Here is an 18,312-nt window from a genome sequence, read left to right as displayed (position 1 = left end):
TATTTTTAGTAGAGATGGGGTTTCACCGTGGTCTCGATCTCCTGACCTCGTGATCCGCTTGCCTCGGCCTCCCAAAGTGCTGGGATTACAGGCGTGAGTCACCCCGCCCAGCCTGGAAAACTCGATTTTATTACTGTTTTTTGTTGATAATTATCAAATACAGGCCTATTTCCTTCAGGGAAACTGGACATTAAAATCTGAACTTATAGGTTTAAGAATTCTGTTTTCCATAAGCACTCAAATATTTTTTCAAAAACTTTAAAAGCAAAGCACAACTTGTGCTCTGCCACTGCCAAAAAGGATTTGAAGCAGCAAAATATTAAGATTCAAGAAAACTGAAGACTGTTTTTTTTTTTTTTTTTTTTTTTTAAAGGCAAGAGCCAAGGAAAAAGGTGTATATGGCGAGGAGGAAGAAAAACTTTATCAGAATACTTTCGCTAAATGAAGCGATTATAGTTGAAAACAAAACTTCATTTCCTTAGAGGGAAGCCAAAGCAAAGAGAGAACCATGAGACGTGTCCCAACTCTCTATTTCAATGAAAGGAAATTCACCATTCATCAGGAGGGATACTTTTTTTTTGTTTCTAAGCTAGCGTGGGGTATACAGAGAACACTGATCATAATGGTTGAGAACTTTCATAGTAGTTAAAAGTGGAGATGTCCTTCCTTTGGCAAATGTTGTCTGACAGGTGCCTCAGTCTAATACTCAGGACGGAGTTCCTGATTCCTCCACCAGTGAGCCTCATCCCCTAAACAGTTCTTCCTATAATCTCTACTTCAACAAATGGCAGTTCCATCCTTCCAGTTGCTGAGGCTGATTGAGTGGAGTCATCCTTGATCCCTCTTCTGTCTTTCAAACCCTGTAGCTGATCTGCTAGCAAATGCTGTCAGGTCTGCCTTTAAAACACTTTCAGAATCTGATCACTTTTCAAACCACCTCCACTGCCACCACCTTATCCAAACCATGATTTATCTCCAGGATTACTGCAATGTTCTCCCTGATCCCACCTTCAGTGTATTCAGATCCTATTAAAATATGTCACATTAAGTCACTCACCTGCTCAAAACCCTCCAATGTCCCAATCTCATTCAGAATTAAAGCCATAAATCCCAGGGGGCTCTCCATAATCTATTGGCATCCCCATCTGTCACTTAAATTCTGTCGTTTTACTTCTTTGACCTTACCTGCTACTCTTCCTTGATTCATACCACTTGGCATCACACGCCTCTTTGCTATTGTAGAAATATCCCAAACATGCTTCTATGTCAGGGCCCTTGCAAGGGCCTTGTAGAGCTCTCTGCCTAAATGCCCGTGGCCACTCCCTTCTCTCTTCAGCTCTTTTAGAGCTTTATTCAAATACCACCTTCCCAGTGGGGCTTTCCCTGGCCTTCCTGTTTGATATTGCAAACACTTCTCCTCCTGCCCCAGCATATGACATTTTGCATCTGCATCTCCTCTTTTTACTTTATTTGCCCCCTCAGCACAGTTCACTATCATATTGTATATATACATATATTTACTTTTTCTTGCTCATTTCTATCTTGTACACTAGAATACAAACACAATGAAGGCAGGGATTTTTTTTTTTTTCCTGCTATTTCACCCAGTTTAGGACAGGGCTTGGTGCACAGTGGGTATACAAAAATCTGTTTTAAGAAAGCAGAGGCCGGGCGTGGTGGCTCACACTTGTAAATCCAGCACTTTAGGAGGCCGAGGTGGGTGGATCACTTGGGTCCAGGAGTTCGAGACCAGCCTAGCCAACATGGCAAAACCCCGTCTCTACTAAAAATACAAAAATTAGCCAGGTGTGGTGGTGGGCACCTGTAATCCTAGCTACTTGGGGAGGCTGAGGCAGGGAGAATTGCTTGAAGCTGGGAGGCAGAGGTTGCAGTGAGCCGAGATCACACCACTGCACTCCAGCCTGGGCGACAGAATGAAACTCCGTCTCAAAAAAAAAAAAAAAAAAAAGTAGATAAAATTTGAGGATAAAACATTAAAGAATACTTATATAAGAGTAATTCTGAAAGTGGGGGTGACAGACAGAATAACAGAGTTCAGTGATGCAGAGTTTTGCTGTTCTGATTTGCTATAGGGCAGTGCTTGAGAAAACAAGAGAAGGGAATGGAACATAGGTTTATTAACCAGTGGTCTCTAAAGTGTGGTAGCACAGCAGGGTGTGGTGGCTCAACACCTGTAATCCGAGCACTTTGGGAGGCTGAGGCAGGAGGATTGCTTAAGAGCAGGAGTTTGAGACCAGCCTGGGAAATCTAGTGAGACGGAGTCTCTACTGAAAATGAAAAAAATTAGCCAGGAATGGTGGTGTGTATCTGTAGTCCCAGCTACTCAGGAGGTAGAGGTGGAAGAATTGCTTGAGCCTGGGAGGTTGAGGCTGTGGTGAGCTGTGATTGCACCACTGCAGTCCAGCCTGGGCAACAGAGCAAGACCCTGTCTTAAATAAAAAAAGAAGTGGTAGCATAAGATGATCCATTGCAACGAAGGGCCGAAGTGTTAGAGTTATGTTGAGCTTATAACCTTAGAGACATAATAAGTGGACTTTCACCAGTGCCCTCAGTCTGGGTCAGACGGGAAGAGTGAAGTGGGACACTCAAATGTTAGAAGTAATTAATCCTAGCACTTTGGGAGGCCAAAGTGGGCGGATCACGAGGTCAGGAGATTGACAGCATCCTGACCAACATGGTGAAACCCTGTCTCTACTAAAAATACAAAAATTAGCTGGGCATGGTGGCGGGCGCTTGTAATCCCAACTACTTGGGAGGCTGAGGCAGGAGAATGGCGTGAACCCGGAAGGTGGAGCTTGCAGTGAGCCGAGATCATGCCACTGCACTCCAGCCTGGCGACAGAGTGAGACTCCGTCTCAAAAAAAAAAAGAAGTAATTACATACTTACATTATTATTTATTCCTACCCTGCTTTACATGTACTGGAAGACTTTTACATGAGGGAAGTAAGCAAAGAAGGTTGCAAGAGGATAACCTAGTAAAAGAACTCTGATGTCTGAATGGCTTCATGTCTTGCTTCATTACCCTAACATTTTAGATAAAGGGAAATTTAATTCCTTGAACAAATTAAGTAGCATTTAAATATAAAGATTACTTTGATAAAAGAGTTAAGCCATAAAGATTATCTTTCTTGAGAATGCATTTAGGAGACCTAAATACAACTTTTTCTCCTCCTTGGCCAGAATACTGACATTCCCTTAATACAACTGAGTAAGTAAAAGTGTTCTATTAGGCCATGACAAAATAACAGTTCTGCTTGAACAACAAACACCCAACTGATCATTTAAATTGCCTGAATTTTTAAAACTTGAATTTGATAGAAAATGAGCCAGGTTTTTCCCTGTTAGAAGAGATTGTTTTTACCTGTTAGAAGAAAATGCAGGCAACTTTGGGAAGGACGTGCAACTTTTATGGTTACGAAGCCACTATTTAAATAGTCTAACATGCAACTTACAGGTGCCAACTCCCTAGCAAGGCTTAACTTAGAAAAGGCCTCAATTATTCAACCACTAACAAAGTTCCTTTATTAATAAGAGATGCTTTAAAAAAAGAACCAGAGACTTTACAGTGTTACATTAAATGCAAACTCTTCATCTATTTCAAATGAGTATTTTTGGAGTGTGGAATAGAGTTGTTCAGTTTTCACTTCTGGTTTCTCATTCTCGATTATGCAAAAATGAACTCACAGAGACGAATTCAATTATGTATTTTGAAAAGTATTTACTTAGTTTAAATAAATTAATTGCAAATAAAAATTAAGCTACAATATATAGCCTGAATAGAAATGACTAGAACAAATACAACACAGGACTTGCTTACTTGCATTAGTCACAAAGCATGTGACAATCTAGAAAACTTCAAAATCAATTATATTTCTTTGAAAAACGGGTAACAGCAGTTACTGATACATCACAACTAATCAACTTATAATACAAGTTTCCTGACATGCATTTCCTGAGTGAACCCAAATGATCATTTTTTAAAACAAGGAAGTTTCGACAGTTGAAGTAAAATAAAATAATTCATGGCTTCTAAGCAACAAGTTTTGTTTTTTAAAAACCAAAAGAAAATTCAGAACGTTTTGTAATAGGATAAATTAAAGCTATGCTACCACATATAAAACTTTGCTACAGTCAATTAAGTATTATACAACTTTTCAAACTAAAGGAAAACAAATCAAAATATTAAAAGAAGATATTGTCTAATCTAAAAGTGTACTGGTTTCTACAAGTGTCAAAAAAAGATTTGATGTAGTGCAACTGTCTATACTTGTGGTGCCTTTGAAAAAGGGTGGGAAGGAGGGGAGAGAAGAAACTTTTCTTGCTTCTGGAAGCAAAAAACATATTGGAATTAGAGAATAAACAGACCATGCAGTGTGTCACTCCACGCTGCAGTCATTGGTGCTCATCTGCCAGCCAAACATTTGCTTAAGTCTCACTGTGGCAATCTCCTTAGGATTCAAACCCAGAGTTAAGGCTGGTCTGCTAAAAACGGGGGCACTATTGCCATTCAACCCTTTAGATCTCTAGATTTCCTAATGCCCGAATAAGGCCAAATACAGAATAATTAATTAAGCATTTCTTTTTCCAAAAGCAAATCAAGTCACTCTCCTTTCTTGCTAATTTATACTTTTTCTTATGGGAATGATTTTTTTCTAGAAACAGTGAACAGATGAACCACAGTTTATATCCAAAAAATAAACTTGCCAAATGCTGCTGATACTAAAAACAGATTAGTTATCATGGGAGAAAAATAGATAATCTAGATTAAACTGCATATCCAAAGGAGCATATAAAATGTTTCTTAGCATTAAGTTTTTGTTATAGTACTACGCGCGAGAGAAACGTTAAGAAAAAATCTTTCCTGATTATCTTCAATGTGGTTAAAAACAAACACCTTTCACGCGGGTAATTAGTATGAATTTGGTCTTACAAATTACAAAGTATTCTAATTTACCAAATTCCATATTTAGATTGGGGTGGGTAGAGAGGCTCTCTTGTCCTTCTTCCTAACTTTGCAAATCCTTGAGCTAGGTTGCTCACTAAGCTACCATTCACACCAAGGGTGTGACACCATCGTTACCATGCTACTCTATCAAGAACATTCTAAGGTATTTTCTATAATAAAGATAAATAGAAAAAAGTTAATATACATGTCGCTGTATTTTACAATGTTTGCAACAAACTGTAAACTAACATAGTTTGAACCAACAGTACCCTCAGTTATACAAAACAATTTCAGCACTGAGGATAGGTGATTCAAAAACACTAAAAGGAAGGCATCAAATTAGACTATGTCTTTTTCTCCTCAAAATATATTTTCAAAACTCAGAATTCAGAAGACTGATACTTTCAGAAATTCCTTTGCTTGAGTTTCCCAGATTTTTGCTCAGAAATTGCTACTATTTATTATAAATGTTTTAAAAAATTCTTCATCTTAATGCAAATGACCAGAGCAGAAAAACTGTGACGTGGACAACAGGTTTGAAAACCCAACTCACTTAGCTTATAAATTTATAATGTAGTCCTGCAGGACAATGGTCTGTTAGTCTAGAGGTCCTTGAAAAATAAGTCTGATGTAGCCTTGTTCACCAGCCAACTGATGTGCACAAAAGGGACAGGCTGCATGAAAAGTATGAGTACCATGAGGAAGCGGGATCTGGGACCAATAGGCAGTTGTCTTTTCTGAACACACATGCCCACACGGGCTAAACGCATGGGTTGGAGGGCCGGCGTCCACATAAAATCCAGCTTCACATCCAAGCCACAGAGGAACATAGGGACCGACAGACCTACACATAGGACATTCACGATCTTTTCCATCACGTTCTTCTTTGTTTCCCCAGTTATGATAGCCATGTACATGGCCGCAGTTTAGATATACCCATGGTTGTTTTTCATCTACAACATCTTTCCTCTTCATACTAGGAAATGCTAGTGTGTTGAACCCTACAGGGCACTGAGGTCGTGCTGCATTGATTTCCTGTCTTAAAGCTTCTAAATGCTTCACGGTAGGAGTGTGGGAAAGGCCTTCTGCAGTACGCCATAGCAATGTTGCACCACAGAGGTCAATTAACGAGCCATCTTGTAACTGATTGGTTTCAATTTCCACCTAGAGGAGACAAGAGTTGAAAAACATATTCACCACTCTGTTTTGGATTTTTACATAAGCGTTTTGGTTTTAAGTACTCCTTACTCAAGAAATGAGATTTCCTAGGATTTTCACTAAATATTCAAGAAACTGACAGTAGTTATGAAAAATGTTAAGTTTGAAAATCAAGGATAAAATATCAAACATTAACATATTTCTTTTTAGCCTTATGGTAAAGACAACTTATGATTAAAACATCTGGCTAATCAATAAGTCTAATATTTTTAATGAGGTAAATATGGTCAAAGATATACAGATGGCAACAGAAAAGATCAGAGAGTGCTGTTTAGTTTAAGAAAGCTTAGGTTTTAAAATATATTAACATGATATGACAGAAGAATGAACTTCCAGAGTTTACTAAAATGCTCTTGTTGCCCAGGCTGGAGTGCAATGGCGCAATCTTGGCTCACCGCAACCTCTGCCTCCCAGGTTCAAGCTATTCTCCTGCCTCAGCCTCCCGAGTAGCTGGGATTACAGGCATGCGCCACCATGCCTGGCTTATTTTGTATTTTTAGTAGAGACAGGTTTCTCCATGTGGGTCCGGCTGGTCTCGAACTCCTGACCTCAGGTGATCCATCTGCCTCGGCCTCCCAAAATGCTGGGATTACAGGTGTGAGCCACCACGCCCGGCTACTAAACGAAATATTAAAGAGACTGTCCTCTAGTATAGAATTTGGTAGTCAGTGTTTGATAGTATTCTGTGTTGGCAATAGATTTAAGAGTTTTCTGGAATGTACGTAATGCATTCAGTTCTACTCATCCTATGTGTTTATTGTAGCTAATTAAGAAAATACCATTCAGTATTTACCATTTTTCCTCTCTGCTGAGCTGATCTGGTTTCACGTAGGCTAAATACATTTCCACACACCGATATTTCTCTCCATATTCCAGGCTTGGAGTCTTCTGTGAACCCATTGCGTGGATGCATCACAAGAACACCATTAGTGGTCAAGCCATCCATCTGTCCATCTGATGTCTTCCATTTGGCAGCCTTCTCCTAGTAGAAATAATAGCAGTGAGCTTCCAACTTGTAACTTGTAACTTGGAATGAAAGCTAGTATAAAAGAAAGCATCATTTAGAAAAAAAGCTTTTTACCCCAAGAAAGATGTTTTTTGATGAGTCAAATCCTGCAGCATAAATCCGTGCTGTAAAGGGAGGATTCCGTTCACATATGATTCTGCAGGCAAATCTTGATATAGTGCTTTGTACTGACTGTGTATCAGAATTACTTTGACTTCCAGGAACTGTGTCAGTTACTACAAAATCAATGGGGCTTTCAGTCGACCGGCCAATCTGAGGGAAAAAAAAATACCTATAAACCCATTCAAAGAACACAGTGGAAAATCCATTCAAGAAGGGCACAATAAGGAGAGAACATTAGGTCTCTGAAATTTCTAAAGTTGAAGTTTACCATACTTAACGCTGGGGGCATCTATACTCTTGAAAACTAATCAGTCAGACTGTCTCTGATGAAGTAATCACTTAGAGCATGGAATTAAATGAGAACTTACAATAATATACGAAACCCTTAGGGAATGAAGAATTCAGGAATGGCTGAGATTTCTAGATGGCTGCAGATTTTAATTTTAACCCTTTTGGATGGAAATATGTGTATCATGTAGGTTTTTTCTCTTTAGAGATATTTAAAGAGATATTCTACCTTATTTAACAGAATATAGTGAACATATATAAGTAAATCTTTTAGGATAACTGCAGAACATTACACTATAAATACCACTTACATTAAGCTGAAATGCAGTGATGTCTTCAGGTGCTATAAGAGGTGTACAAGACTGCTGGTCCTTATGTCAAGGGCTTACATAGCCTTGCTTTGAGGTCTTATGTATACTTCACGTATTTTCTTGTTTCTTTTCTGTCAGGTTGTCAGCTATCACTCCTTGTTTTTGGTCATGCTTGTTTCCAGCAACAAGCCCCTCTTTTAACTGGCTACACTTACTCTGTTATGGGTTGAGAAATCAAATAACCTATTTCAGAGAAAAGTATTTCAAAAGGTTCTGGTGAGAGCCTAAGGGATCCTCTAGGGAGAATAGAAAAGGAATTTCACTGCATCAACTTTGTGGCATTTATTTTATATATATACTCTTCCTGGTTCTTAGGGATATTTCAGAGAGACAAGGTTCCCAGATAAGAGTTCTGGATGGGTGAGGTGTCAGAGATTTAAAAATATCTTCAGAGGTACTAGCTAGTAAATAAGTTAATTTCATTTTGAAAGTTGAAAAGAAAAAAGGAAATCAACGGGGAGATGACAAAAGTGACAAGTGTCACAGGGCTTTAAAGCAAACATTTGGAAATTATCAGTTCATGAATGTATTTGTTATAAAGCAGTACCATAAAATTGAAGAATGTGGGTACTGAGAAAAAATATTGACCCTCTACAATGATAAAGACTCTTAAAAGTCATTCTTTACATATTTTAGCCTCAAGTTCCTCGTATCAGCACACTTTCAGATAAACCTCTTTAGTGTTTTTGTCCAATTGTCAAGTATAAAGTCTTTTTATTTAGATTGGATAGTTTTAGAGGGAAACTAGTTAACAAATATAAGATTGGATATTCCTTTTCTTTATTCTTAAAAATAAAGATATCTTAAATGGCCTCAGATCTTTGAAACTAAAAATATTCCCCCAAATAAAAAGGCTCTTTAAAAGCTAAAAGATATAGGCCAAGGATTGAACTAATATTCAGAATCAACAGAAGTAGCACTTATTTGGAAAGAGACTGTTCCAGAGAGCTGACATTTCAACTGGGTCTTGGAAGAGAATATTTAAGACACTGAAGCAATATTTGTAATGACAATGAGAAGGAAGAAACTTAAGTATCTATAAAGAGAAAAAAACCACCATGAATGTGATCAGATGCCAAAATATGATTGTTAATAATTCTTCCCCTGCTATTATTAGCATTAAAAATACAGCTCTTTTGTTACTCTCCCTTACCCTCATGAGAAAACTCAATGGTTCCTTATAGCTTATCCAAAATTTGTAGTTTATTATTTCTGATAATAGTTAGAAACTGACTCAAGATTTGCCTCCCATCTACCAATCCAGCCGAATTTCCTGCTATTTGTGTATACTAGCTACAATAGCTTATTCGTCAATCTTTCACCACACTGTGTACTACTTCTTTGCCATCTCTTTTGCTAGAATGCTTTTCTACCGGTTGCTGGCAAAAATCCTACTTAACCTGATAAAAAGATCTACATGAAAAGGCACCAGTGTAAAGTCTTTTCTCCATCCTTCTTCAACACAATCAATGTGCTTAAGATTTACAGGGTCAGTACAGCACCTAGGCATGTAATCAGCTTGTAATGTCTCCCTTATGTACTTCATAGTGACAAACAAAGCATAGAGTTGGAGTTGGAATATCTGATGACTTGAACAATAAATGTTCTTGTTCAGTTTACAGGGTAGACAATCCTAGAATGTTTCCAGTACAATTCCTCAAAGACTGGCTAGTTTATCAAGGTAGTTTCTGATACATCACAGTCTTTTTGATGCAGAAATGTTTGGATTTTCCAAAGGTATAATACCTGTAGAAAGGGCATAATCAGTTTATGATACTGGGAAAAATTCTCTACTTTATGAAAAAGACAAAACCCAAACTGTTAAAACTTATTTAAGGGCCTTCATTAGATGGTGAAGACATTGTTTCAGAATTCAGGATGCCTGGTTTAATTTCAGTTTTGCCCCCAAGTAACTCTATCATCTTTAACTCACAAGATGTCAGTTAACTTCATCTACAAAAGATAAGCGGTAAACAAATAAATATAACATACTTTCTGAAGCTAAAATTCTAGCCTCTGACCAAATATCTTGGAGATACACACACACACACACACACACACACACACACACACACACACACACATATATATATTTATCTATATTTTATTAAAGAGACGAAGTCTCACTATGTTGCCCAGGCTGGCCTCAAGCTATCCTCCCACCTCAGCCCCCTGAGTAACTGAGACTACAGGCCTAGTAGCATCTTGATTTTAAAAAAAGCTAAGCTCATTCATTTTCACTGCTTGTCAGTGAAACAAAATGTGAAAAATCATCCTAAAGCTTTGTGTTAGGCTTTTCTTGGATCTAAACATTAATCTTCCTTAAAGATGTTATTTATTTTTGGTAAAAGTGAGGAAAACATAATAAATGCCCACATTCTAATATTAACTAGAGAAAAGAAATTCAGTATCTCATCTCATTAAAAGGGTTGGGCAGAGGGAGTGGCTTCAAAGAAATATTTCACTATTGACTGAAATTAAATATATTTCCAGGTCTTTTCACTTTTATTTGCCTTGTAAAATAAAGAAAAATGGAAGTCAATGTGACAATAATTATAAAAGCAACATTATCAGGCAATTTATGTTCTACTTAAGTTTGTTTTTAAAAAGCCTAAGCTTCAGAGAGCTCAATATTAAGGGAGAAGATCAAGGATTCTATTTACATCTTTGGAATTGACTGTCCTAAAATCTATCAGTTTATAAAAATATCAGCACTGGATTGGTACAAAAAGTAAGAGAAAAATACTTTTATTGCATGAGTAGCATTGACCAAATACATGCTGAGAAAAAGGTTTGATTTCACATAGATAATACAAATAGTTAGCAAGTGCCTGGATTGTTTATTGCCTAGAGAGGAAGGTGGGAGGTAGTGGTAGAAAAAGTCATAAATGTATGCAGAGTATTTACTGTTTTCTTTTTTGGATAATAGCTACTATTCACTAAGTGTTTTTACTAAGTGCCTGGCACAGTGCTGAGTACTCTACATGTACTAGATCATTTAAGCCTCTTAACAGTCATAGGGGAGAGTCTATTATCTGCACTTTACAGAGGAGGAAACTGAGGCATATAATGGTTATGTAATATTTACCAGTAATTCTTATTCTGGAGCCCATCTCAACCATGCTAGATTGACTTCTATTTATAAGGGTTAGCAATCAATCTATATTTTAATAAAATACAATATAAAAATCTGATAATCCTCTGACCTCAGCAAAAGTCACCAACAATAGATTTTTAACTTTTTCGTTTCTTAAGAAAAAAAATTTAAGATGTTGTAATACCTGAAACATATCGGTGTTGCTGTCATGAGTATATTCAACCACCACAGTCTGGGCCCGAGATAAAGTATATGATATGCTATGCTGGTCTTTGTTGCTTATTGCCTAAGAATGAAAAAGTTAATAGCAAAAATTAGTAGGCAGGTCAATCCAATCAGATAATCTTTTCATTAAAAAAAGGGAAAACTATTTATCAAATACATGACATATTTATACATTTTCCCCCTGAAATTTAGAGAGGTTAATAACTCCTGTCAGCTGTGACAGTAGTTTCTCGGGTTGAATGGGGTACTGAAGAATACTTAGAAGCAGTTACAGAATAAAAACATAATTTTCTTTCTTTTTTTTTAAAGACAGTCTTGCTCTGTTGCCTAGGCTGGAGTGCAGTGGTGCAATCTCAGTTCACTGCAACCGCCGCCTCCCAGGTTCAAGTGATCCTCCTGCCTCAGCCTCCCAAGCAGCTGGGACTACTTAGCACTACATAGCACGCTGCCATGCCTGGCTAATTTTTTTTGTATTTTTAGTAGAGACGGCATTTCACCATGTTGCCCAGGCTGCTCTTGAACTCCTGAGCTAAGGCAATCCACCCGCCTCGGCCTCCCAAAGTGCTAGGATTATAGGTGTGAGCCACCGCGCCCGGCCCATAATTTTCTTTTATCAAACCACTAGACTCCCTTATTAAGTATTTTAAATTATAATCAAAACCAAATCCCACATAAAAACAGAAAACAATAGTACTGCTCTGATAAGAAAATCTTGCAAAATAAGAGGAATCTTATTTTTGAAGTCATTCAGAGAGCTATAAAGTTCACTCATAAGCCAAGTTAACTGGTTTTCTAACCATTTTGTGACTCTACAGATGACAAATGTTTGCCATATGCTGGGTGAGATACAGAAAAATGCATTTGGGATTTGGTCCCAGGAGATAAAAGAAAAAAATTAAAAAAAACAAAACAAAAGAAACATTCATAGAATGATTAAACATTACCAAAGGAAAGGGATGTAATGCTTATGACTGTACTTCTGATTTATCTCAAACTAAAAACATTGCTAAAAAGAACTTTTCAGTTTTGTTTTCAAGTGTTTTCTATGTATATGAGTTGAAGATAATATCAAAGGAGGGGAAAAATCTAGTCATCACACAAAGGAAGTAGAAATGGGCTGCATAAAAAGAAAACAGACACAAAGAAGAGAATAATTATATACAGCAAAGAAGCTAAATGAAAAAATCCTTCTTAATTAGAAGTTTGGCATCATAAGCTTTTACTTGGTTTCAATTTGCAACTAATCTGTAATAGATAAAGCCTTAAAACAACAGCTTTAAGATTGTCAAATTTCCAAATATACAAAGAGAATACAGAAATACCCTATTTCCAAATATAGAAGAGACTATACTAACGACTCAGCTTTATCAAAGCTTAATACTGCCACTTTTGCTTCTGATTTTTTTTTTTTTTTTTTTTGGAGACAGAGTCTTGCTCTGTCGCCTAGGTTGCAGTGCAGTGGCGCTATCTCGGCTCACTGTAACCTCCGCCTCCCAGGTTCAAGTGATTCTCCTGCTTCAGCCTCCTGAGTAGCTGGGATTACAGGTGCATGCCACCATGCCCGGCTAATTTTTTATTTTTAGTAGAGACGGGGTTTTGCCATGTTGGCCAGGCTGGTCTCGAACTCCTGACCTCGTGATCCACCCACCTCGGCCTCCCAAAGTGCTGGGATTACAGGCGTGAGCCATTGTGCCTGGCCTGCTTCTGATTTTTTTTAAGGAATTAAACTACAGATACAATTGAGGCTGCCTACATGTCTCTCCCAGTTCCCTTTTCTCCACAGAGGTATCCAACCTCAAGAATGCAGTGTAGATCATTTACATGCATGTTTTACATATTTCTTTCTACACAATTAGGTATTCATATATACTATATAATTGTTTTACAAGTTTTAAACATATATATACATATATATATATATACACACGCACACACACATATACATATATATATGTTTAAGAGACCAGGTTTCGCTATGTTGCAGAGGCTGAAGTGCAGTGGCTATTTACAGGCAGGAAAATGGCACGCTACAGCTTTAAACTCCTGTGCTCAAGTGATCTTCCTGCCTCTGCCTCCCAAGGAGCTGGGACTAACAGGCATGTGCCACTGTGCCCCGTTAAACGCTCACTTTTCAATGAAACAATTACTCAGTATTTTGAAAATTAATTCTTAGTGGCTAAAGAGATTTTAAAACATTGGTTTTTATGTGCTTTGAAATTGTAATCTTTGTTAGTTATTAAACCTACTCTAAGACTGAGAATAAAAACTATGTCAAGTTATGTTTGAGTCTCACTGGACTAGAACGCAGGATTTTAACTACTCATCCCAGATGACTGCCAGACTAAATGCTTAATTTTCATCATGACCTCACAAATACATTCCTCCAAAATTTAAAAAGGAAGAGTCAATCTTTTTTTTTTTTTTTTTTTTTTTTTTAACTGAGACAGGGTCTCACTCTGTCACTCAGGCTGCAGTACAGTGGCATGATCTCAGCTCACTGCAGCCTCTGCCTCCCGGGCTCAAGTGATCCTCCCACTTCAGCCTGCCAAGTAGCTGGGACCTCGGGGCATGCCACCACGCTTGGCTAATTTTTTGTATTTTTGGTGGAGATGGAGTTTCACCATGTTGCCCAGGCTGGTCTCAAACTCCCAAGCTCAAGTGATCCGCCCACCTTGGCCTCTCAAGTGCTGGGATTATAGGTGTGAGCTACCGCACCCAGCCAAGAGTCAATCTGTGATCCTTAAGATTCTTATTGCCTAGTAAAGATGAAAGATGAAAAAGAGATAACAATGAAAACATGAGGGCATGGCAGAGTAAAATAGGAAGAAAAGTACAGAATATGGTATTACAGAGGCAGGGATTAGAAATATTTTCCCTGATAGTGGTTTTCAACCAGAGGTAGTATTAGCAGTCTAAGGGGCATCTGAAAATATTCTGTGCATTTTTTGGCTGTTACGAGGATTTGCAGGCTCAAATGGCATTTTGTGGGTGAAGGACCCATAAATGTCCTGTAGTATGTGGGAAAGTCCTGAACAATGAAAAAGTGGCACACCCAAAATGTCAAGAGCACTCCGGGGGGAGCTACTGTAAGAAGCTCCTCAGATTCAATCAATCTGAGGTTTACTTCCACCACCTGCTTAGTATATTCCTTCTCGCCAAAGGAGCAAAAAGAAACTGTCCCTTTTCTGCACCAACTGGCTCCCAAATAGTAACGGAGGAGTCCTAGTCAAGGCCTAAGGATTCTTTCACAAATCAAACTGGATATAAAACAAAGCTGAAAAACCAATTACCTTCAGACACTGAAGCTGCAACCTAAAACCACATCAAATGCCAATTTTTCTGTCTCTTGTTTATTTAACTTACAAAGATATGCTTCAGATGGTATAATATTAATGTACATCCTAGGGCTACTTAGCTAAAGATACAGGTACTTCCAGGAGTCAAAGAACTCTTTCTAATTTTTCTTATTTGCTCATTACAATATTAAATTCTTTGTAACATAAAGTCAGTGTTATAAAATTGGAGGCAGACGAATTCACAGAAAATATAAAGATGTGAAATTCCCCCTCCTTGTCTGTCACTCTAGGAAAAGCCCAAGTATCCTGAAATGGTGGTCCAGCTTCTGGAAATTTTGTTAGAAGAATACAATGGGGCTAGAAGCATGAAATAGGCTAGGTGGTTGAGAAGTTATATTGTAGATGCAGTTGGATATTGCCTTCATAGCTTTGATTCAACTTAATAATTATTGAGGTCTACTTTGTGCAAGGTACTATGCTAAAATATATGAAGTTATAAACCAAAAATGAATACAACCAATACACAGAATCTTAAGTAAAGACCCTTAGTTTAAAAATTACCTCATCCAAACATGCTTCTAATACCTGAATACACATATTATACATCACATTCTTCATCCAGTCCAGGGAGGCCCCTCTAGTAACAGAGTGGGAACTTCCCACTTCTCAGGGCAGACAGCTGCATAATTCTAAGTATTAGATAAAGCCCTGTCCCCCATCCCACCTCTTTTAATAAGGAAACAGGGTGTTTCCTTCTAATTTCCACCCACTGATCCTGGTTTGTCATTTTTTTTTTTAAAAGTCCAATTCCCCTTCCATATGGCAGCTCTTCAAATACCATGTCTCCATAGTCTCTTCTCCAATCCAAACAAAAGGCAATTTCTGAAATAGAAATGTAAGGGGAATGCTAGAGAATACAAACAACACATAAAAGTCTTTCAATTTCTCCAAGTTAATTTATGTAGCTTTTTTTTTTTTTTACCTTTGCAGCCTGAGGAGTACAAGCAATATGCACAGTGCTGGGCTTCACCCCATTTGCCTTAGGTCTTTTAAACAAAGCAAACCTACTTTTCCTCCTTCCTCTATCGCCATTTGGGAGAGACCCATTATACCTGATGGGGGAAAAAAAGTATAGGTGATCTCTTGCAAGAACTGCACAATTATAAAACAAATGTTTGACTTTGCCTTGCAGAATCAATTCCCAATTAATTATCTATTAACACATTATAATTATTTAAAATTCCTTTGAGCAACTGTTGATCTCCATACCAGGTGCCAGTGTGTGAAACAAAATGAGATTCTCTCTCTGGCTTCATTCCAAGTCACAGAGAACCTGTTGGATTATACACAGATTCGAGTTATCTCTATTTTTTTCCTTCCCTCTTTTATGGAAGATAATTAAGAACTGATTAATGGCATGTCTGACTCCTTATGACTCATTCTGTTTTTTTAAGGTGAACTGTTTGCATGTGCTAATACAACCTTTAAAAAGTACAGTATGTATTGTTTAAAACACAATCTCCTTTAATTGTGAACCAAACACTTTAAATAGCTGAACTTCTGAAGTAAGGAATTTTTAGATTTGTTAAGTCTTAGCTACCTGAATGTACAAATGCACTCTCATTATGTTAGCAGAACCTGTCCAACAGACATGTTTGCTAAGTAGTAAACATACTTTTGTTGTTCAGATCTTACGACCATTTCTCCATAACATGTACACATACACACACACACACACACACATACATCCTAAAGGGTAAGCAAGTACTAAACCAATGGAAACAAGTTAAAAACAAAATAAAAATATTTGGGTGTTTACTATGTACCAGGCACTATTGAATGCTATCCCATACACATCACCTCACTAAATCTACCCTTGCAAAAATTCTACCAGATTGAAATCACTGTCCCCATTTTTGTACATTAGGAAACAGACTCAGAAGAATTATATTCTGAAGTGACACTGGCAAAGCCAGAATTTGAATTTAAGTATGTTTGTCATGTGGTTATGTCATTCTTTACTGCTTCACTGAGGCATGAGCAGTAGCTTAATAATAATCTTTCCTCATTCACCGTCCACCTCCCCTGCCCCCGCCCCCTGACAAATCTTGGGTTTGATGATCTACCATATGTAGTTGGTCAATCTAGGGGGAAACGAAGCAGGGAACACGGACAGTTTTGAGGCTGGAGGAGGAAGTGATTATAAAATGGCCTGTAATTGTGGCTGGCAAGGAAGAATGTTTTAAAGCTGAGAAGAGAGTTTACTCAATGACTGCCATATATAGAAACTACATTGACCCTTTATAAAAAATAAAATACTTTGTATTGGAGAAAGCCCTTGGTAATGTTGCTAGCCTTGCTGTAAGTCCAAAGTACAGCCCCTTAGCTAATAATTATTTTAGCTATTCTAGGCTTTGTGTTGCCCCCAGACCCTCTGTCGATTCCTCACTGCCCCTTCACTACTGTCCTCTGAGTTGCATGACTCATCCCACTTCTGGATCTTGCTCTTTAGTCCCACATTGCGTTCCTGTAGTTCAAAGCTCTTTTCTAAGTAGCAACAGCATGAAACCTTGTCCAGCTTCACTTCTAGAGGGTTGAGAAGAAAAATTATCTGCATTTTAAGACACCAAGTACCAGACACAGAGACAATTACTGTTGCTAATGATTAACTGAGGAACCTATAGGCTAAGACTGGCAGTTTAAAACCTGAAGCTAAATATTAAACTATTCTTCAAATGACTCTCAAATTTCCTGCTAGAAGAATTTAATCTGGAAAAGTTTTTGGTAGTTAAGAGCTGTTTGTCATTGGTACCATTAAAATCTATGTGATTTGAAGTTCTAATACTGTAGTTACTATGCTAAATTTATGATCTTTTAAAGCTTTGTTTCTGAGAAAAGAATTTTAAGTCTCAAAGGGCCTTAGATGATCTTGTCTGTCATTTTTACAGACAAGGAAACTAAGGCCCAGGATGGTTCAGTGACTTGCCCAAGGTCACACAGCTAGCAGTGCTGAACAAGCGCTGGATTCTAGGATTCCTAACACCCAGTCAAGCTCAGTAACTCCATATGATTTCCCCAGTTTCTCTTACTGTCTCAACTGAAACAACGCATTCTCACTTTAACAACCTGACTCTCAAACATACCGCAATATCTAGAGTTGCTTTTTAGGCAAAAGGAGAGAAACAGTAGGGGGAAAATAAAATTAGCAATTTTCTTTTTTCTCATTTTTTTCGAGACGGAGTCTTGCTCTGTTGCCCAGGTTGGAGTGCAGTGGCGCTGATCTCAGCTCACTGCAACCTCCTCCTCCCGGGTTCAAGTGATTCTCCTGCCTCAGCCTCCCAAGTAGCTGGGATTACAGACATGCACTATCATGCCCAGCTAATTTTTGTATTTTTAGTGAAGATGGGGTTTCACCATGTTGGCCAGGCTGGTCTCGAACTCCTGAGCTCAGGTGATCAGCCCACCTAGGCCTCCCACCTGTAAACTGGGATTACAGGTATAAGCTACTGCACCTGGCCTAAAATGAGCAATTTTCTAGTTTCTGAGATCTCTAGTTAGGAAAGGCTAATACTGTGTCTCCATTTTGATAGTTATGGCAAGTTTAAGTGGAATAAATTGAAATAATTTGGAATAACAGAATCATCTATTCCTCAATCTTCAGATTCTATTTCTGTGAGTTACATGGATGAAATTATGTTAGGAGCTAAGAAGTAGCTAGGTC

General features: G+C 38.0%; 1 protein-coding gene across 7 annotated transcripts in view; it reads right to left on the bottom strand.

Annotated features, from left to right (window-relative positions):
* Window positions 1-3,720: 3,720 nt before the first annotated feature.
* The window catches only part of PELI1 (pellino E3 ubiquitin protein ligase 1), a 53,135-nt gene continuing 38,543 nt past the window's right edge, over window positions 3,721-18,312 (bottom strand). For 3 of the 7 annotated variants that reach the window (XM_004029318.5, XM_055378016.2, XM_019021420.4), the window contains 5 exons: window positions 15,574-15,703; window positions 11,255-11,356; window positions 7,267-7,464; window positions 6,979-7,167; window positions 3,721-6,131 (listed from right to left, as the gene is read on the bottom strand). In XM_004029318.5, the coding sequence (XP_004029367.1) occupies window positions 5,565-6,131; window positions 6,979-7,167; window positions 7,267-7,464; window positions 11,255-11,356; window positions 15,574-15,703 (1,186 nt within the window). In that variant the 3' untranslated portion in view covers window positions 3,721-5,564. Of the gene's footprint in view, window positions 6,132-6,978; window positions 7,168-7,266; window positions 7,465-11,254; window positions 11,357-15,315; window positions 15,474-15,573; window positions 15,704-15,860; window positions 17,178-18,312 lie in introns of those variants that run through there. The other 4 variants (XM_063695855.1, XM_055378019.2, XM_055378018.2 and 1 more) reach the window with 4 other exon arrangements.

The sequence above is a fragment of the Gorilla gorilla genome, chromosome 12 (assembly GCF_029281585.2).
Source record: "Gorilla gorilla gorilla isolate KB3781 chromosome 12, NHGRI_mGorGor1-v2.1_pri, whole genome shotgun sequence".
Lineage (NCBI taxonomy): Eukaryota > Metazoa > Chordata > Mammalia > Primates > Hominidae > Gorilla > Gorilla gorilla.
The sequence above is the reverse complement of the archived record's forward strand: the minus strand, read 5'-3'. Positions and strand labels throughout refer to the sequence as shown.